This window comes from Nesoenas mayeri (genome assembly GCF_963082525.1).
Source record: "Nesoenas mayeri genome assembly, contig: SCAFFOLD_124, whole genome shotgun sequence".
NCBI lineage: Eukaryota > Metazoa > Chordata > Aves > Columbiformes > Columbidae > Nesoenas > Nesoenas mayeri.
The window spans coordinates 13,990-35,431 of NW_027659977.1; the positions used below are offsets into that span (position 1 = coordinate 13,990).

Here is a 21,442-nt window from a genome sequence, read left to right on the forward strand (position 1 = left end):
AGTGGGTGTTGGGTGCCCATGAGGTGACCAATGACCAATGAGATGTTGGGTGGGTGCCCATTGGCTGACCAATAACCAATGAGATGTTGGGTGGGTTCCCATTGGGTGTTGGGTGCCCATGACCATGAGATGTTGGGTGCCCATTGGGTGCTGGGTGCTCATTGGCTGACCAATGAGACATTGGGTGGGTCCCCATTGGGTGCTGGGTGACCATTGGCTGGCCAATAACCAATGAGATATTGGGTGGGTTCCCATTGGGTGTTGGATGCTCATTGGGTGGCCAATGACAAATGAGGTATTGGGTTCTCATTGGATGCTGGGTGCCCATTGGCTGGCCAATGACCAATGAGATGTTGGGTGCCCATTGGGTGCTGGGTTCCCGTTGGGTGGCCAATGACAAATGAGGTATTGGGTTCCCATTGGATGCTGGGTGCCCATTGGCTGGCCAATGACCAATGAGATGTTGGGTGGGTGCCCATTGGCTGACCAATAACCAATGAGATGTTGGGTGGGTTCCCATTGGGTGTTGGGTGCCCATGACCATGAGATGTTGGGTGCCCCTTGGGTGCTGGGTGCCCATTGGCTGGCCAATGACCAATGAGATGTTGGGTGGGTGCCCATTGGCTGTTGGGTGCTCATTGGATGGCCAATAACCAATGAGATATTGGGTGGGTTCCCATTGGGTGTTAGGTGCTCATTGGGTGGCCAATGACCAATGAGATATTGGGTGGGTTCCCATTGGGTGTTGGGTGCCCATGACCATGAGATGTTGGGTGCTCATTGGGTGCTGGGTGCCCATTGGCTGGCCAATGACCAATGAGATGTTGGGTGGGTCCCCACTGGGTGCTGGGTCCCCATTGGTTGCCAGGTGACGCCGCCCCATTGGGTGACAACACGGTGGCCAATGACGACAAGACCTTGGGTGCCTCTGACCCCGCCCCCCGGCCACGCCCCATGGGGGGAGGGGCCGCTTTATTGGGTGCGGGGGAGGGGCAGTGGGCGTGTCCATCTGTCCCAGCTTGGGGGGCACCTGTGGGGAGGGGACACATGGAGGGGACCCAGGCGTCCGGGGGAACCCCCAGAATCGGGGACCCAGGCGTCCGGGCCACTCACCCTTATCGCATCCGCGTGGACAAACCTGTGAGACAAAGGGGTTAATGGGGGGACCCAGGCGTCCGGGAGGGACCCAGGAGTCCGGGAGGGGACCCAGGAGTTCAGGAGGGACCCAGGAGTTTGGGGGTACCCAGGCGTTCGGGAGGGACCCAGGAGTCCGGGAGGGGACCCAGGAGTTCAGGAGGGGACCCAGGAGTTTGGGAGGGACCAGGAGTTCAGGAGGGACCCAGGAGTTCGGGTGGACCCAGGATTTCGGGAGGGACCCAGGCGTTCGGGAGGGGACCCAGGAGTTCGGGGGGGACCCAGGAGTCCGGGGGCAGACCCAGGAGTTCGGGAGGGACCCAGGCGTCCAGCCACTCACGTCGCAGCGATTGCCTCAGGGGTCCCTCGGTCTCATCCGGCTCCCCCGTCCTGGGGACCAGTTCATCCCAGTTACCTCCCAGTTCATCCCAGTTACCTCCCAGTTACCTCCCAGTCCCTCCCAGTAAGTCCCAGTACTCCCAGTTCCCCCCATTCCCTCCCAGTTCCCCCCAGTTTCTCCAGTTCCCTCCAATCCCTCCCAGTCATTCCCAGTAAGTCCCAGTGCTCCCAGTTCCCTCCCAGTTCCTCCCAGTTCCCCCCAGTAACTCCCAGTGCCCCCAAAATCCCTTCCCAGTTCCTCCCATTCCCTCCAGTAACTCCCAGTTCATCCCAGTCCCCCCAATCTCATCCCAGTCAGTCCCAGTAACTCCCATTCCCTCCCAGTTCATCCCAGTCTCTCCCAGTGCCCCCCAAATCCCTTCCCAGTCCCTCCCAGTGCTCCCAGTCCCTCCCAGTCCCTCCCAGTCCCTCTCAGTTCATCCCAGTTCCCCCAACCCCCATCCCAGTTCCTCCCAGTAACTACATGTGGCCCCAAAATCCCTTCCCAGTTCCTTCCCAGTTCCCTCCCAGTTCCCTCCCAGTTCCCTCCCAGTCCATCCCAGTCCATCCCAGTCCCTCCCAGTTCCATCCCAGTCCCTTCCAGTCTATCCCAGTCTGTCCCAGTCTATCCCAGTCCAACCCAGTCCCTCCCATTGACCCTCCCAGTCCCTCCCAGTTCCATTCCAGTATAACCCAGTCCCTCCCAGTCCCTCCCAGTCCCTCCCAGTCCCTCCCAGTCCATCCCAGTCCATCCCAGTCCATCCCAGTCTATCCCAGTTACTTGGGTTGTTGGTCAAATTTGCAGCGGCAGCGCCGACCTGAGGGGGGGGACACACGACATTTTTGGGGAAAAAAACAGTGAATTTCGGGAAAAAAAAAACAAAATGAAATGGGGGTTTGGGGAGAAATTGGGTGAATTCAAAATTCTGCATTTTTGGGGTGTTTTGGGTGTTTTTGGAGGAGATTTGGGGTGATTTGGGGCGCTTTTGGTGGTTTGGGGCGATGTTGGGTGATTTGGGGACATTTCGTGTGATTTTGGGCAATTTGGGTTGATTTGGGCTGATTTGGGGAGATTTAGGGTGTTTTGGGTTGATTTGGGGTGATTTGGGGAGTTTGGGGTGATTTGGGGTGTTTTGGGTGATTTTGGGGCAATTTTGGTTGATTTTGGGTGTTTTGGGTGATATGGGGTGATTTTGGGGCAATTTGATTGATTTTGGGTGTTTGGGTGATTTGGGTGAGTTTTGGGTTATTTGGGGTGTTTTGGGGTAATTTGGGGTGATTTGGGCGATTTTGGGCGATTTTGGGGCATTTTTGGTTGATCTTGGGTGTTTTGGGTGATTTGGGGGCAATTTGGGGTGATTTTGGCTGTTTTGGGGAGTTTTGGGTGATTTGGGGTACATTTTGCTGATTTGGGGTGTTTTGGGTGATTTTGGGTGTTTTGGGGTAATTTTGGGCTGATTTTGGGCGGTTTTGGGGCAATTTGGGGTGACTTGGGGTGTTTTGGATAATTTTGGGTGTTTTGGGGTAATTTTGGGCCGATTTTGGGCAATTTGGGGTGATTTGGGGCGATTTTGGGGCAATTTTGGTTGATTTGGGGTGTTTTTGGGTGATTTTGGGCCATTTTGGGACAATTCTGGTTGATTTTGGGTGTTTTGGGCGATTTTGGTCGTTTTGGGGGCAATTCTGTTCGATTTTGGGCGATTTTGGGGCAATTCTGCTTGATTTTGGGTATTTTGGGTGATTCTGGGTGATTTTGGGGCATTTTTGGTTGATCTTGGGTGTTTTGGGTGATTTTTGGCTGATTTTGGTGATTCTGGGCGACTTTGAGGCAATTTTGATTGATTTGAGGTGTTTTGGGGTAATTTTGGGCTGATTTCGGGTTATTTTGGCTGATGTTGGGCGATTTTGGGGCATTTTGGGGTGATTTTGGCTGATTTGGGGCGTTTTTGGCTTTTCTTTGGTGATTTTTGCCGAACATTGGGGTGATTTTTAACCTTTTTGGGGTGTTTTGGGGGCATTTTTGGGGCGTTTTGGGCCATTTGGGGGCGTTTTTAGGTGATTTTGGGATGATTTTTATGATTTTGGGGTGATTTTTGCCGATTTCGGGGTGTTTCGGGCCGATTTTGGGGTGATTCGGGCCGTTTTTGGGTACGCACTGAGGATGATGAGGATGCCCAGCACAAATATGGGTGATTTGGGGTGGTTTTGGGGCGTTTTGGATGATTTTGGGGTGTTTTTTGGGGGATTTTGGGGTGATTTTGGTGATTTTGGGGTGATTTTTGCCGATTTTGGGGTGTTTGGGGCCGATTTTGGGGTGATTTGGGCCGTTTTGGGGTACGCACTGAGGATGATGAGGATGCCCAGCACGAACACGACGCCGGCGAAGATCAAACCCCCGAGACGTAGCGAATCATAATCTGGGGGGCGGGGTCAACGTCACGTGATTGAGGGGGCGGGGCCAACACGGGACACGTGACATCCCCCGCCCGGCGGCTCCGCCCCTCACACTCACCGTAATGGAAACGCCCATCCGGGTCCTCAGGGGGCGCTGCGGAGGGACCCAGGAGTTCGGGGGGGACCCAGGAGTTCGGGGGAGACCCAGGAGTCCGGGAGGGACCCAGGAGTTCGGGGAGGACCCAGGAGTGCCCCAAAGGACCCAGGAGTTCGGGGGGGACCCAGTATTGGGGAGGGACCCAGGAGTGCCCCAATGGACCCAGGAGTTCGGGGGGGACCCAGTATTGGGGAGGGACCCAGGAGTTCGGGAGGGACTCAGATGTTTGGGTGGGACCTAGGAGTGCAGGAGGGACCCAGGAGTGCCCCAAAGGACCCAGGAGTTCAGGAGGGACCCAGGAGTGCCCCAAGGGACCCAGGAGTTCGGAGAGAGGACCCAGGAGTTCGGGGAGGACCCAGGAGTGCCCCAAAGGACCCAGGAGTTCGGGCAGAGGACCCAAGAGTTCAGAAGGGACCCAGGAGTGCCCAATGGATCCAGGAGTTTGGGGGGGGACCCAGGAGTTCAGGGGGACTCAGTATTGGGGAGGGACCCAGGAGTGCCCCAAGGGACCCAGGAGTTCGGGGGGGATCCAGGAGTTTAGGGGGACCCGGTATTGGGGAGGGACCCAGGAGTGCCCCAAGGGACCCAGGAGTTCAGGAGGGACCCAGGAGTGCCCCAAGGAACCCAGGAGTTCAGGGGTACCCAGGAGTGTGGGGAGGGACCCAGGAGTGCCCCAAAGGACCCAGGAGTTCGGGGAGAGGATCCAGGAGTTCAGGAGGGACCCAGGAGTGCCCCAAGGGACCCAGGAGTTTGGGGAGAGGACCCAGGAGTGCGGGGAGGGACCCAGGAGTGCCCCAAAGGACTCAGGAGTTCGGGGGGGACCCAGGAGTTTGGGGAGACTCACCCCCTCCCCCCTAGGGACCCAGGCGTCCGGGAGCTCCCGAACGCCTGGGTCCCTCACTCACCTGCTCCCGGGGCCATGGCGGCCGCCCCTCCCCCACCACTGAGACCTGGGGGCAAAACAGGGAGAATTGGGCAAAATTGGGCAAAAATGAGGCAAATCGGACAAAAATGGGGGAAATTGGCCCAAAAAATTGACAGATTTGGTCAAAAATGGGGGAAAAGGAGCAAAATTGGGGCAAAATGGGCAAAACTGAGTAAAACTGGGCAAAATGGGGCAGAATTGGGTAAATTGGGGGGGAACGACCGTTGTCATGGAGACGTGACCTTGGCCCCTCCCCCCCGCCCTTGTCAAGGGACCCAGGCGTCCGGGGGGGGACCCAGGCGTCCCCCGGACGCCTGGGTCCCCTCCTGGACGCCTGGGTCCCCCCCAAAAATAGTAGCCCCCTATTCCCTTCACCCCCCCCAATACCTGGCTCCCCGGACTCCTGGGTCCCTCCCGGACTCCTGGGTCCCTCCCGGACGCCTGGGTCCCCTCCCGGACGCCTGGGTCCCCTGCCCGGCCGGGTTATTTTTAACCCTCTGTCCCCGTTGGTCGAAACATCAGGAGGCGTTGGCGGCTGCGCCCGGACGCCTGGGTCCCTGGGGCACTCCTGGGTCCCTTCCAGACGCCTGGGTCCCTGGGGCACTCCTGGGTCCCTCCCGAACGCCTGGGTGCCTGGGGCACTCCTGGGTCCCTCCCGGACGCCTGGGTCCCTGGGGCACTCCTGGGTCCCTTCCAGACGCCTGGGTCCCTGGGGCACTCCTGGGTCCCTCCCGAATGCCTGGGTGCCTGGGGCACTCCCGGGTCCCACCCTGGACGCCTGGGTCCCTGGGGCACTCCTGGGTCCCCTCCCAGGTGCCTGGGGCACTCCTGGGTCCCTTCCCCAAACTCCTAGGTCCCCTATTTGGGTCCCCCCCCGAACTCCTGGGTCCCTTGGAGCACTCCTGGGTCCCCCCCCCCCGAACTCCTGGGTGCCCTGGGGCACTCCTGGGTCCCTTGGGGCACTCCTGGGTCCCCTCCTCAAACTCCTGGGTCCCCTCTCCGAACTCCTGGGTCCCCCTCCCGAACTCCTGGGTCCCTTGGGGCACTCCTGGGTCCCCTCCTGAACACCTGGATCCCTGGGGCACTCCTGGGTCCCAATCTCCTTCTAACGCCCCCTAGTGGGCTCCCAGTTACATCCCAGTAACCCCCCAGTAAACCCCCAGTTGCCTCCCAGTAACTGACCCAGTAACTCCCAGTAACTCCCAGTAACCCCTCCCAGTCCCCCCCAGTGTCCCCCCAGTAACACCCACCCCCCCCCAATCAATGTCCCTTTGTCTGTCCCCCGGCCTCGAGCCAGAGACAGACAAATGGAGCCTTTGTCTGGGGGGACCCAGGCGTCCGGGGGGACCCAGGCGTCCGGGGAGGGACCCAGGCATCCGGGAGGGACCCAGGAGTTCGGGAGGGGACCCAGGAGTTCAGGGAGGACCCAGGAGTTTGAGGGGGACCCAGGCGTCCGGGGAGGGACCCAGGAGTTCGGGAGGGGACCCAGGAGTTCGGGAGGGACCCAGGAGTTCAGGGAGGGACCCAGGAGTTCTGGGAGGGACCCAGGAGTTCAGAAGGGACCCAGGAGTTCGGGAGGGGACCCAGAAGTGCGAGAGGGGACCCAGGAGTTCGGGGAGGGACCCAGGAGTTTGGGGAGGGACCCAGGAGTTCGGGAGGGGATCCAGGAGTTCGGGGAGGGACCCAGGAGTTCAGGAGGGACCCAGGAGTTCGGGGAGGGACCCAGGAGTTCAGGAGGGACCCAGGAGTTCGGGGAGAGACCCAGGAGTTCAGAAGGGACCCAGGAGTTCGGGAGGGGACCCAGAAGTGCGGGAGGAGACCCAGGAGTTTGGGGAGGGACCCACGAGTTTGGGGAGGGACCCAGGAGTTCGGGAGGGGACCCAGGATTTCGGGAGGGACCCAGGAGTTCGGGAGGGGATCCAGGAGTTCGGGGAGGGAGCCAGGAGTTTGAGGGGGACCCAGGAGTTCGGGAGGGGACCCAGGAGTTCGGGGGCGGACCCAGGAGTTTGAGGGGGACCCAGGAGTTCGGGAGGGGACCCAGGAGTTCAGAAGGGACCCAGGAGTTCGGGAGAGACCCAGGAGTTCAGAAGGGACCCAGGAGTTCGGGAGGGGACCCAGGAGTTCAGGAGGGACCCAGGAGTTCGGGAGGGACCCAGGAGTTCAGAAGGGACCCAGGAGTTCGAGAGGGGACCCAGGAGTTCAGGAGGGACCCAGGAGTTCGGGAGGGACCCAGGAGTTCAGAAGGGACCCAGGAGTTCGGGAGGGGACCCAGGAGTCTGGGGGGACCCAGGCTGTTCGGGAGGGACCCAGGAGTTCGGGGAGGGGACCCAGGAGTTCGGGGGGTGTCCAATTTTGGGGGGGCTTCTTGGGGGAATTTTGGGGGGGGGGTCAATGGGGCTGGTGCTGGTGCTGCTGCTTGGGGGCGTGGCCTGGGCAGGAGGCGTGGCCTGGGCAGGGGGCGTGGCCTCCGGAGTCCCCGGATGTTCCCCTGGTTGCGAATGCGACGCCGACAGCGCCCTCTGCAGGACGGGCGGACCCGCCGCTCCCCGCCCCCTCCCGCCGCGATTGGCTGCGCTGTGAGTGACGTCACCCCCACGTGACCTCCGCCCCGCCCCCCCTCCTCCCCTTCCCCGCACCCTTTAGGCCCCTCCCCCCATTTTAGGCCCCCCCCCCCTTTTTTTTGGGTACCCCCCCCCCTTAAAATCCCCACCCCCTTGGCCACGCCCCTTGCGTGAACGTGATGATGTCACCACGGAGGCCACGCCCCCCGCGCTGGGTTGGGGGCGGGGTTTGTTTTGGGTGCCCAGTTGGACCAGTTCACCCCAGTTCACCCCAGTTCATCCCAGTCCATCCCAGTTCACCCCAGTTCACCCCAGTTCATCCCAGTTCACCCCAGTTCATCCCAGTTCATCCCAGTTCACCCCGCATGTCTCTGATTGGCTGGCAGGTCCCAGTTCACCCCAGTTCATCCCAGTTCACCCCGCAGGTCTCTGATTGGCTGGCGGGTCCCAGTCCATCCCAGTCCATCCCAGTTCACCCTAGTCCATCCCAGTCCATCCCAGTCCATCCCAGTTCATCCCAGTTCACCCCAGTTCACCCTGCAGGTCTCTGATTGGCTGGCGGGTCCCAGTTCACCCCAGTTCATCCCAGTTCACCCCAGTCCATCCCAGCTCATCCCAGTTCATCCCAGTTCATCCCAGTTCACCCCACAGGTCTCTGATTGGCTGGTGGGTCCCAGTTCATCCCAGTTCATCCCAGTCCGTCCCAGTTCACCCCAGTTCACCCCGCAGGTCTCTGATTGGCTGGCGGGTCCCAGTTCATCCCAGTTCATCCCAGTCCATCCCGGTTCATCCCAGTTCACCCCACAGGTCTCTGATTGGCTGGCGGGTCCCAGTTCACTCCAGTTCATCCCAGTCCATCCCAGTTCGTCCCAGTCCATCCCAGTTCATCCCAGTTCACCCCAGTTCACCCCACAGGTCTCTGATTGGCTGGTGGGTCCCAGTTCATCCCAGTTCATCCCAGTCCATCCCAGTCCATCCCAGTTCACCCCACAGGTCTCTGATTGGCTGGCGGGTCCCAGTCCATCCCAGTCCATCCCAGTTCACCCCAGTTCATCCCAGTTCACCTCCCAGGGCTCTGATTGGCTGGCGGGTCCCAGTTCATCCCAGTCCATCCCAGTTCATCCCAGTCCATCCCAGTTCATCCCAGTTCACCCCGCAGGTCTCTGATTGGCTGGCGGGTCCCTGTTCTCTCCGAAGGCGCCTTCGCTGACACCCCCGACCTGCAGCTGCTGTGAGAATGTCCCCAAATGTCCCCAAATGGCCTCAAATGGCCCTAAAATGTCACCTCAGTGTCTCCAATGTCCCCAAATGTCCCCATTGACCCCAATGTCCCCAATGTCCCCATTGATCCCAAATGTCCTCAATGTCCCCATTGACCCCAATGTCCCCATTGACCCCAAATGTCCCCAGTGTCCCAAATGTCCCCATTGACCCCCAGTGTCCCCAATGTCCCCAATGTCCCCATTGATCTCAAATGTCCCCAATGACCCCAAATGTCCCCTATGTCCCCATTGGTCCCCAATGTCCCCATTGGTCCCTAATGTCCCCATTGACCCCAATGTCCCCTTTGATCCCAAATGTCCTTAATGTCCCCATTGACCCCAGTGTCCCCATTGACCCCAAATGTCCCCAATGTCCCCAGTGTCCCCAATGACCCCAATGTCCCCATTGACCCCAAGAGCCCCATTGACCCCAATGTCCCCATTGGTCCCAAATGTCCCCAATGACCCCAAATGGCCTTAATGTCCCCAATGTCCCCATTGACCCCAATGTCCCCATTGACCCCAATGTCCCCAATGTCCCTATTGATCCCAAATGTCCTCAATTTCCCCATTGACCCCAGTGCCCCCAATGTCCCCATTGGTCCCAAATGTCCCCAATGTCCCAAATGGACCCAATGGCCCCCACTGTCCCCAATGTCCCCATTGATCCCATTGACCCCAATGTCCCCAGTGTCCCCAATGTCCCCAATGGCCCCAGTGTCCCCAATGACCCCAAATGGCTCCAATGACCCCCATGTCCCAAATGTCCCCTGTGTCCCCATGGATCCCAAATGTCCTCAATGGCCCCAAATGGCCCCAATGGCCCCAGTGTCCCCAATGGCCCCAGTGTCCCCAATGGCCTCAATGTCCCCATGGACCCCGAATGTCCCCAATGTCCCCACTGACCCCAATGTCCCCAAGTGTCCCCAATGTCCCCATTGACCCCAATGGCCCCATTGACCCCAATGGCCCCAGTGTCCCCAATGACTCCAAATGTCCCCAATGGCCCCAATGGCCCCAGTATCCCCAATGGCCCCAATGACCCCAATGGCCCCAATGTCCCCATTGACTCCAACGTCCCCAATGACCCCAAATGGCCCGAAATGTCACCAACCATCCCCAAATGTGTCCCCAGGGGTGACCGTGGGGTGTCCCCCCCATTGTCCCCCCATTGTCCCCGCATTGTCCCCCCAGGCTGATCACTGGTGGCCACTTGGGGACAATTGGGGACGGGGCATTTGCTGGACTGGTGCTACTGGAGTATCTGTGAGCGGGACTGGGATGGACTGGGATGGACTGGGATATACTGGGAGGGACTGGGATGGACAGGGGTGGACTGGAAGGGACTGGGAGGGAACTGGGAGCACTGGGATATACTGGGAGGGACTAGGAGGAACTGGGGGGGACTGGGAGTCACTGGTCTGTACTGGGGACACTTGGTTGTACTGGGAGGGACTGGGAGGGACTGGGGGGGACTGGGATGTACTGGGAGGAACTTGGGGGGCACTGGAAGTCACTGGTCTGAACTGGGGACACTGGGTTGTACTGGGAGGGACTGGGGAGCACTGGGAAGGACATTGGGATGTACTGGGAGGGACACTGGGGGTTACTGGGGTGTACTGGGTAGGGACACTGGTTTGTACTGGGGACACTGGGTTGTACTGGGAGGGACTGGGATGTACTGGAAGGAACTGGGTGGCGGGGGGGGACATTGGTGTGTACTGGTTCATAATGGTCTGTACTGGTCTGTACTGGTCTATACTGGTCTATACTGGTCCATACTGGTCTATACTGGTCTGTACTGGTGCCACCATTGCAGGTTCCTTGAGGACAACGACGTCGGGTCCATCGTCCCCTCGGCGCTGAGGGGACTGAGGGGGCTGAGACACCTGTGGGTGACAATGGGGACAATGGGGACACTGTGGGGACAATGGGGACAATGGGGACACCCTGGGGACAATGAGGACATGGGGACAATGGGGACACCCTAGGGACAATGGGGACAGTGGGGACATGGGGACACCCTGGGGACAATGGGGACACATGGGGACAATGGGGGGACACGAGGACAACCTGGGGACCAAGGGGACATGAGGACAATGGGGAGACCCTGGGGACACCTTGGGGACATCCTGGAGACAATGGGGACATGGGGACACCCTTGGGATAATGGGGACAATGGGGAGACTGTGGGGACAATGGGGGCATGGGGACAGTGGGGATAGTGGGGGACAATAGGGACAACCTGGGGACAATGGGGACATAATGAGGACATGGGGACAATGCGGAGACCCTGAGGACAATGGGGACACCCCAGGGACACCGTGGGGACATTGGGGACATAACAGGGACATCATGGGGACAAGGCGACATTCGGGACAACGGGGATACCCAGGGGACAATGGGGACACCATGGGGACAATGGGGACACGATGGGGACAATGGGGATACCCAGGGGACAATGGGGACACTGTGGGGACAATGGGGACACGATGGGGACAAGGGGGACATTGGGGACAATGGGGATACCCAGGGGACAATGGGGACACTGTGGGGACAATGGGGACACCATGGGGACAATGGGGACATCCTGGTTGGTGGTGGGGACACCCTGGGGACCCTCATCCCCCCCATGTCCCCATGTACCCCCATGTCCCCCCATGTCCCCCCATGTCCCCATGTCCCCATGTCCCCCCATGTTCCCATGATGTCCCCAATGTCCCCATGATGTCCCCAATGTCCCCACAGGAGTTTGGCCAATAACCGATTGGAGACGCTGCCCCGGGGGCTGTTCCAGGGGCTGGAGACACTGACCCAGCTGTGGGTGACATGGGGACAATGGGGACATGGGGACATCATGGGGACAACATGGGGATATGGGGACATCATGGGGATATGGGGACAATGGGGACAATGGGGACATCATGGGGATATGGGGACAGAGGGACATGGGGACATCATGGGGACATCATGGGGATATGGGGACAATGGGGACATCATGGGGATATGGGGACAGAGGGACATGGGGACATCATGGGGACATCATGGGGATATGGGGACAATGGGGACATCATGGGGATATGGGGACAGGGGGACATGGGGACAGGGGGATATGGGGATATGGGGACAATGGGATCAATGGGGACATGGGGACAGGGGGACAGGGGGACATGGGGACAGGGGGGATATGGGGACAGGGGGACATGGGGATATGGGGACAGGGGGATGGGGGGGGACATGGGGACAGGGGGACATGGGGACAGGGGGACAGGGGGATATGGGGACAGGGGGACAGGGGGACATGGGGACAGGGGGACATGGGGATGTGGGGACATGGGGATATGGGGACATGGGGATATGGGGACAGGGGGACAGGGGGACATGGGGACAGGGGGACATGGGGATGTGGGGACATGGGGACATGGGGACAATGGGATCAATGGGGACATGGGGACATGGGGACAGGGGGACAGGAGGATATGGGGACATGGGGACATGGGGACATGTCGTCCCAGGGACCTGCGGGGAAACCCCTTCGTGTGCGACTGCCGCCTGCGCTGGTTGGTCACGTGGTTGGGCGGGGCCGCCCCTCCCCCCAGCGAGGCGGGCCGCTGCCGGGGACCCCCCCAGCATCAGGGCACCCCATTGGCCCAGCTGCAGCCCCGCGACTTCCAGTGCATGGCCTCCGGTACGCCCGGACGCCTGGGTCCCTTCCCGGACGCCTGGGTCCCTCTCGAACTCCTGGGTCCCTCCCGAACTCCTGGGTCCCTCCCCGAACTCCTGCATCCCTCCCAGAACTCCTGGGTCCCTCCCGAACTCCTGGGTCCCTCCCAGAACTCCTGGGTCCCCTTCAGAACTCCTGGGTCCCTCCCAGAACTCCTGGGTCCCTCCCGAACTCCTGGGTCCCCCCAGAACTCCTGGGTCCCTCCCGAACTCCTGGGTCCCTCCCGAACTCCTGGGTCCTCCCTGAACTCCTGGGTCCCCTCCGAACTCCTGGGTCCGCCCTGAACTCCTGGGTCCCTCCCAGAACTCCTGGGTCCCTCCCGAACTCCTGGGTCCCTCCCAGAACTCCTGGGTCCCTCCCGAACTCCTGGGTCCCTCCCGAACTCCTGGGTCCCTCCCAGATCTCCTGGGTCCCTCCCCAACTCCTGGGTCCCCCCTGAACTCCTGGGTCCCTCCCGAACTCCTGGGTCCCTCCCCGAACTCCTGGGTCCTCTCCCCAACCACCCAATGCATCATTATTGGGGATGTTGTTGATGGACCCAGGCATCCGGGTGGCTTCTAACAATGGGCGTATCCCCCCCCAGAGCTCCGCCCCTTCCAGTCCCTTCCCTTCTCCTCATTGGCTGCTGAGCCCTTTGGGCAGGGGGGGCAGGTGGGCGTGGCCTTGGCCCAGCCCTTTGCCGGCGCCTGCGCCCTCCTGGAATGGGACCAATTGGGGGGACGCTTCCGCGCCCCAATTGTGGTCAACGGTGAGTCCGACACCCCCGGGACCCCCAAAAACAGCTTTGAGGACCCCAAAAATGGGGGAGAGGGACCAAAAATGGGCTGAGAAATCTCAAAAACGGGCAAAAACGGGCTGAGGAACCTCAACGTTTGGCCTGAGGAACCTCAAGAAGATCTTGGTGGAGCTTGAAAGTCATGGTGGGACCCCAGAAATGCCATCAGGGACCCCAAAACCAGCTTGAAGGGCCCCAAAAACATCATGAGGGACCCCAAAAATGTCAATACAGAGCCCCAAAAATGGGTTGAGGGACCCCAAAAAGATCTTGAGGGACATCAAGAATGGGCCAGAAATGGGTTGAAGAACCTCAAAATGTCTTGGTGGAGCCATAAACTCACCCCAATGTCCCCACAGAGTTGTCCTTGTCACCCCAATGTCCCCATAGGGTTGTCCCATCACCCCAATGTCCCACCACCCCAATGTCCCATCACCCCAATGTCCCCATAGGGTTGTCCCACCACCCCAATGACCCCATAGGTTTGTCCCACCACCCCAACATCCTGTAGAGTTGTCCCATCACCCCAATGTCCCCATAGGGTTGTCCCACCACCCCAGTGACCCCATAGGGTTGTCCCACCACCCCAATGTCCCCATCACCCCAATGTCCCCATTACCCCAATGTCCCCATAGGGTTGTCCCACCACCCCAACATCCTGTAGAGTTGTCCCATCACCCCAATGACCCCATAGGGTTGTCCCACCACCCCAGTGACCCCATAGGGTTGTCCCACCACCCCAATGTCCCCACCACCCCAATGTCCCCATAGGGTTGTCCAATCACCCCAATGACCCCATCACCCCAATGACCCCATAGGGTTGTCCCACCACCCCAATATCCCCATAGGGTTGTCCCACCACCCCAATGTCCTCATAGGGTTGTCCCATCAACCCAATGTCCCATCACCCCAATGTCCCCATAGGATTGTCCCACCACCCCAATGACCCCGTAGGGTTGTCCCACCACCCCAGTGACCCCATTGGGTTGTCCCACCACCCCAACATCCTGTAGAGTTGTCCCACCACCCCAATGACCCCATCACCCCAATGTCCCCATAGGGTTGTCCCACCACCCCAATGTCTTCAAAGGGTTGTCCCATCACCCCAATGTCCCACCACCCCAATGTCCCCATAGGATTGTCCCCATCTACCTAATGTCACCATAGGGTTGTCCCACCACCCCAATGTCTCCATAGGGTTGTTCCACCACCCCAATGTCCCCACCACCCCAATATCCCCATTACCCCAATGACCCCATAGGGTTGTCCCACCACCCCAAAATCCTGTAGAGTTGTCCCATCACCCCAATGTCCCCATAGGGTTGTCCCACCACCCTGATGTCTCCATAGAGTTGTCCCACCACCCCAGTGACCCCATAGTGTTGTCCCACCACCCCAGTGATCCCATTGGGTTGTCCCATCACCCCAATGTCCCATCACCCCAACATCTCCATAGGGTTGTTCCACCACCCCACCGCCCCCACCTCCTTGCCCTCCACGCCCACCCCCTCCTCCTTGTCCCCCACAGGCTCATCCCCGGTGGCCTGTCACCCCCTCCAACTGGGTGCCACCTTCCTCCTGGTGGTGGCCCAACTGGGGGGCGGCTCCACCGTGTGGCGCCGCGCGGGGGGTCCCGGCAGCCCCTTCGTCCTCCTGCAGACCCTGGGGACGGGGCGGCTGCGGCGCCCGCACGCGGTGGCCAGCGCCCGCCTTGGTGGCCAATGGTACCTCGGGGTGGCCGACAGCTCCAAGGGCGGCACCAGCACCGTGTTCCGCTGGGGGGGCCGCGGGTTCTACCCCCACCAGGCGCTGCGGCCGTGGCACCGCGATACCCACCTGGAGTTCCTGGAGTTGGGGGGCAGGCCCGCCATGGTGGTTTGCAGCGGGGGGAGGCGCCCCCTGGTGTATCGGTGGAGCGGGGGGAGCTTCGCGCCCCACACCGACATCCCCCATGTGCCCGATGTCTACGCCGCCAAGCACTTCCGGCTACGTGGGAACGTCTTCTTGTGCCTCACAAGGTTCTTGGGGGATGCCAAGGTGAGCAGGGGGTGGAATTATGGGGGTCAACTCAACCCAACTCAACCCAACCCAACTCAACCCAACCTAACTCAACCAAACTCAACCCAACTCAACCCAACTCAACCCAACTCAACCCAACCCAACCCAACCCAACTCAACCCAACTCAGTCCAACTCAACCCAACTCAGTCCAACTCAACCCAACTCAATCCAACCCAACTCAACTCAGCCCAACTCAACCCAACCCAACTCAACCCAACTCAGCCCAACTCAACCCAACTCAACCCAACCCAATTCAATCCAATCCAACTCAACTCAACCCAACCCAACTCAACTCAACTCAACCCAACTCAACCCAACCCAACTCAACCCAACTCAACCCAACCCAACTCAACCCAACTCAACCCAGCTCAACCCAACTCAACGCAACTCAACTCAACCCAACCCAACTCAATCCAACCCAACCCAACTCAACCTAACCCAACTCAATCCAACCCAACTCAATCCAACCCAATCCAACTCAATCCAACCCAACTCAACCCAACTCAACACAACTCAACTCAACCCAACTCAATTCAATCCAACCCAACTCAACCCAACTCAACGCAACTCAACTCAACCCAACCCAATTCAATCCAACCCAACTCAACCTAACTCAACTCAATCCAACCCAACTCAACCCAACCCAGCTCAACCCAACTCAACCCAACCCAAATCAACTCAACTCAACCCAACCCAACTCAACCCAACCCAACTCAACCCTACCCAACTCAATCCAACCCAGCTCAACCCAACTCAATACAACCCAACTGAACTCAACCCAACCCAACTCAATCCAACCCAACCCAACCCAACTCAACTCAGCCCAACCCAACTCAATCCAACCCAACCCAACCCAACTCAACTCAGCCCAACTCAACCCAACTCAGCTCAGCCCAACTCAACCCAACTCAACCCAACCCAATTCAATCCAACCCAACTCAACCCAACCCAAGTCAACTCAATCCAACCCAACCCAACTCAATCCAACCCAACCCAACTCAATCCAACTCAACCCAACTCAACCCAATCCAACTCAACTCAACCCAACCCAACTCAGTCCAACTCAACCCAACTCAATCCAACTCAACCCAACTCAACCCAACCCAACTCAACCCAACTCAACCCCCCCCAAGATGCCACCACCCAACCCAACCCAACTCACCCCCCTTCCCACACCCCCGCCTTGTTCAGGTGATGCGCTGGGAGGGCTCCATGTTCCGCGAGGTGCAGCAGGTCCCGGCGCGCGGCTCCATGGTCTTCCAGCCGCTGACCTTGGCCAATCAGCGCTACGTGATCCTGGGCAACGACTTCGCCCCCACCCGCCTGTTCCGCCTGGTCGAGCGGGGCCCCCTGGAGGCCGCGCAGGAGCTGCTGCTGCCCACCCCCCGTGCCTTCGTCCCCGTCACCGTGGGCCATCGCCACTTCCTGGTGGCCTCCAGCTTCAGGGGGGCCACCCAGATCTACCGGCACGTCACCGTGGACCTGGGGGCTTAAAGGGGGACATGGGGACATTGGCCGGGGTGTCACCGTGGAGCTGGGGGCTTGAAGGGACATGGGGACATTGGCCATGGTGTCACCATAGACCTGGGGGCTTGAAGGGACATGGGGACATTGGCCATAGTGTCACCGTGGAGATGGGGACATCGACCATCATGGGGACATTGACCACCATGGGGACATTGACCACCATGGGGACATTGACCGTGGTGTCACCGTGGACCTGGGGACATGGGGACATTGATCATGGTGTCACCATGGAGCTGGGGACATGGGGACATTGACCACCATGGGGACATTGACCACCATGGGGACATTGTAGTGTCACCATGGAGCTGGGGACATGGGGACATCAACCATCATGAACCTGGGGCCTAAGGGGACATGGAGACATCGGCCACGGTGTCACCATGGAGCTGGGGACATGGGGACATTGACCACCATGGGGACATTGACCGTGGTGTCACCATGGAGCTGGGGACATGGGGACATGGACCACCATGGACCTGGGGGCCTAAGGGGACATGGGGACATTGACCACCATGGGGACATTGACCATGGTGTCACCATTGACCTGGGGACATGAGAGACATGGGGACATGGACCATGGTGTCACCATGGACTTGGTCACCTGAAGGACTTGGGGACATCAAGTGTCACCTCCCCAAAGACTGGGGGACATGGGGACATCAGCCATGATGGGGACATTGGCCATGGTGGCACTATGGACTTGGTGACCTCAAAGACTTGGGGACACCAACCACGATGTCACCATAGACCTGGGGACCTGTGGGGACATTGGCCATGATGGGGACACCAACCACGATGTCACCATGGACCTGAAGAGACATTGGCCATGGTGGGGACACCAACCACGATGTCACCATGGCCCTGGGGGGACATTGGCCATGATGGGGACACCAACCACGATGTCACCATGGACCTGGGGGGACATTGGCCATGATGGGGACACCAACCACGATGTCACCATAGACCTGGGGACCTGGGGGGACATTGACCATGATGGGGACACCAACCACGATGTCACCATGGACCTGGGGGGACATTGGCCACGATGGGGACACCAACCACGATGTCACCATGGACCTGAAGAGACATTGGCCATGGTGGGGACACCAACCACGATGTCACCATGGCCCTGGGGGGACATTGGCCATGATGGGGACACCAATCATGATGTCACCATGGACCTGAGGGGACATTGGCCATGATGGGGACACCAACCACGATGTCACCATGGACCTGGGGGGACATTGGCCATGATGGGGACACCAACCACGATGTCACCATGGACCTGCTCACCCAAGGGACCTCCTGGTGTCCCCAAGGCTACCGCGACCCCATTGTCCCCATTGTCCCCATTGTCCTCCCCGTGCCACCAAAATAACCAAATCCGCTATTTTCCACTTAAGATTTTTAATCCTTTCCCGCCGTTTTTGCCCATTTTCAGGGGGTTTCAGCCCAAAATTATCCTGCTCCTTCCCCCGACGCAGAGTGGCACGGGGATGTCCCCTCTCCCCCGCTTGGGGACATTTGGGGACAAATCAGCACGAGCTGGCGGCTCCTGGAGAGAAACGGGGGGTCAGAGGGTGCCCGGACGCCTGGGTCCCCACCCGAACTCCTGGGTCCCCTCCCGAACTCCTGGGTCCCCTCCCGAACTCCTGGGTCCATCCCTGAACTCCTGGGTCCATCCCTGAACTCCTGGGTCCCTCCCCGAACTCCTGGGTCCCTCCCCGAACTCCTGGGTCCCTCCCCGAACTCCTGGGTCCTCCTGGGGAAGAGGGGGCAACTCACCGGGCTTGAGGTTGGACATCTCAGGGGGAGGACGGTGGTGGCTGTGGGGGAGGAAGGGACAGGGGGTGACAACACGATGTCCCCATGTCCCAATGTCCCCATGTCCCCCTGTCCCAATGTCCTTCTGTCCCCATGTCCCAATGTCCCCGTGTCCCCATGTCCTCCTGTCCCCATGTCCCCCTGTCCCCATATCCCAATGTCCCCCTGTCCCAATGTCCCAATGTCCCCCTGTCCCCTTGTCCCCCTGTCCCAATGTCCCCATATCCCCCTGTCCCAATGTCCCCCTGTCCCAATGTCCCCATATCCCCCTGTCCCAATGTCCCCATGTCCCAATGTCCTAATGTCCCCCTGTCCCAATGTCCCCATATCCCCATTGTCCCCCATTGTCCCCATGTCCCCCATTGTGTCACCTCCGTTTCCTCTGGCACTTGCATGTCCCACCTGGGGAGGGGACACACGGTGACATTATCGGGGGGGGGATGGGACACGTGTGTCCCCTCCCCCCACGTGACCCCACGTGACCCCACGTGACCCCGGGTGACACTCACTGATGAGGACGATGACGCCGGTGACACACAGGACGGCGGCAACGACCAGACCGGCCACACGGAGGCGGTGCCAGTCTGGGGACAACCAATGGGGACACTCGATGGGGACACCCAATGGGGACACCCAATGGGGACACCCAATGGGGACACCCCCATCACCCCCCAATGGGGACACCCAATGGGGACACCCAATGGGGACACCTCTATCACCCCCCAATGGGGACACCCAATGGGGACACTCCCATCACCCCCCAATGGGGACACCCAATGGGGTCACCCCTGTTACCCCCCGATGGGGACATCCCTGTCACCTCCCACTGGGGACACCCCCATCACCTCCCCAAATGGGGACACCCCCATCACCTCTCATTGGGGACACTCAATGGGGACACTCAATGGGGACACCCCTGTCACCCCCCAATGGGGACATCCCTGTCATCCCCATTGGGGACACCTCCATCACCCCCCTATTGGGGACACCCCCATCACCACCCCCATTGGGGACACCCCCATCACCCCCCCCACTGGGGACACTCAATGGGGACACCCCTGTCACCCCCCAATGGAGACACCCAATGGGGACACCCCTGTCACCTCCCATTGGGGACAACCCCAACACCCCTCCATTGGGGACACCCAATGGGGACACCCCTGTCACCCCCCCAATGGGGACACCCCCATCACCCCCCAATTGGGGACACCGCAATGGGGACACCCAATGGGGTCACCCCTGTCACCCCCCAATGGGGACACCCAATGGGGACACTCCCATCACCCCCCATTGGGGACACCCAATGGGGACACCCCCACAATGGGGACACCCAATGGGGACACCCCTGTCCCCCCCCCCAATGGGGACACTCAATGGGGACACCCCTGTCACCTCCCAATGGGGACATCCAAACAATGGGGACACCCTTGTCACCCCGCAATGGGGACACCCAATGGGGACATCCCTGTCACCCCATAATGGGGACATCCCTCTCATCCTCCATTGGGGACACCCCCATCACCCCCCCCCATTGGGGACACCCCCATCACCCCCAATTGGGGACACTCAATGGGGACACCCCTGTCACCCCCCAATGGGGATACCCAATGGGGACACCCAATGGGGACACCCCCACAATGGGTACACCCAATGGGGACACCCCCATCACCTCCCATTGGGGACACTCAATGGGGACACCCCCGTCACCTCCCAATGGGGACATCCAAACAATGGGGACACCCCTGTCACCCCCTAATGGGGACACCCAATGGGGTCACCCCTTTCACCTCCCAATGGGGACACCCAATGGGGACACCCCCACAATGGGGACACCCCCGTCACCTCCTAATGGGAACACCCCCATCACCCCCCCATTGGAGACACCCCAATGGGGACACTCCCATCACCTCCCATTGGGGACACTCAATAGGGACACACCCCCATCACCCCCCAATGGGGACACCCAATGAAGGCATCCAATGGGGACACCCCTGTCACCCCCAATGGGGACACCCAATGGGGTCACCCCTGTCACCTCCCAATGGGGACATCCAATGGGGACACCCCCCCAATGGGGACACCCCCATCACCCCCCATTGGGGACACCCCTGTGACCCTCCCCCCACATTGGGGACACCCCCTTGGGGCCACCCTTGTCCCCTCCCCCACTCACCATACTGGAAGTTACTGGTGGCAACTGGGAAAGAACAGGGGAGGTTCTCAGAGGAGACCCGGACACCTGGGTCCCCCCCGGATGCCTGGGTCCCCCCCGGACACCTGGGTCCCCTCCCAGTATGACCCTCCCCTCTCCCAGTATGGCCCAGTTTGGCTCCTCCCCCTCCCAGTTCATCCCAGTGCGTCCCAGTCACTCACCAGTTGGGGGGTCCCCTCTTGCTGGGGACAGAACTGGAGGGGGGGAAGGGAAACCAGTTGGGGACCAGCTGTCCCAGTGCTCCCAGTTCAGCCCAGTCCCTCCCAGTTCATCCCAGACCCCCCAGTCCCTCCCAGTTCATCCCAGTTCCCCCCCAGTTCATCCAGTTCCCCCCCAGTCCCATCCCAGTTCCCTCCCAGTTCCCCACCAAGTTCCATCCCAGTTCCCTCCCAGTTAATCCCAGTTCCCCCTAGTGCTCCAGTTCCCTCCCAGTTACCTCCCAGTCCATTCCAGTTCCCTCCAGTCCATCCCAGTCCCTCCCAGTTCCCATCAGTCCCTCCCAGTCCATC

General features: G+C 60.1%; 2 protein-coding genes across 2 annotated transcripts; one reads left to right on the forward strand and one right to left on the reverse strand.

Moving 5' to 3' along the window:
- Window positions 1-1,115: 1,115 nt before the first annotated feature.
- On the reverse strand, window positions 1,116-4,984 carry FXYD1 (FXYD domain containing ion transport regulator 1; the record flags this gene model as incomplete). The annotated part of the gene is made up of 6 exons (XM_080364572.1): window positions 1,116-1,138; window positions 1,475-1,524; window positions 2,294-2,330; window positions 3,855-3,929; window positions 4,025-4,060; window positions 4,969-4,984. The coding sequence occupies 6 exons, from the start codon at window positions 4,982-4,984 to the stop codon at window positions 1,116-1,118; spliced, it is 237 nt and encodes a 78-aa protein (XP_080220698.1).
- LOC308052494 (leucine-rich glioma-inactivated protein 1-like) lies at window positions 4,983-16,864 on the forward strand (the record flags this gene model as incomplete). Its single annotated transcript, XM_080364573.1, has 9 exons — window positions 4,983-5,019; window positions 7,426-7,564; window positions 10,006-10,077; window positions 10,631-10,702; window positions 11,560-11,631; window positions 12,327-12,499; window positions 13,119-13,283; window positions 14,839-15,347; window positions 16,562-16,864. The coding sequence occupies 9 exons, from the start codon at window positions 4,983-4,985 to the stop codon at window positions 16,862-16,864; spliced, it is 1,542 nt and encodes a 513-aa protein (XP_080220699.1).
- Between the last annotated feature and the right edge of the window lie 4,578 nt (window positions 16,865-21,442).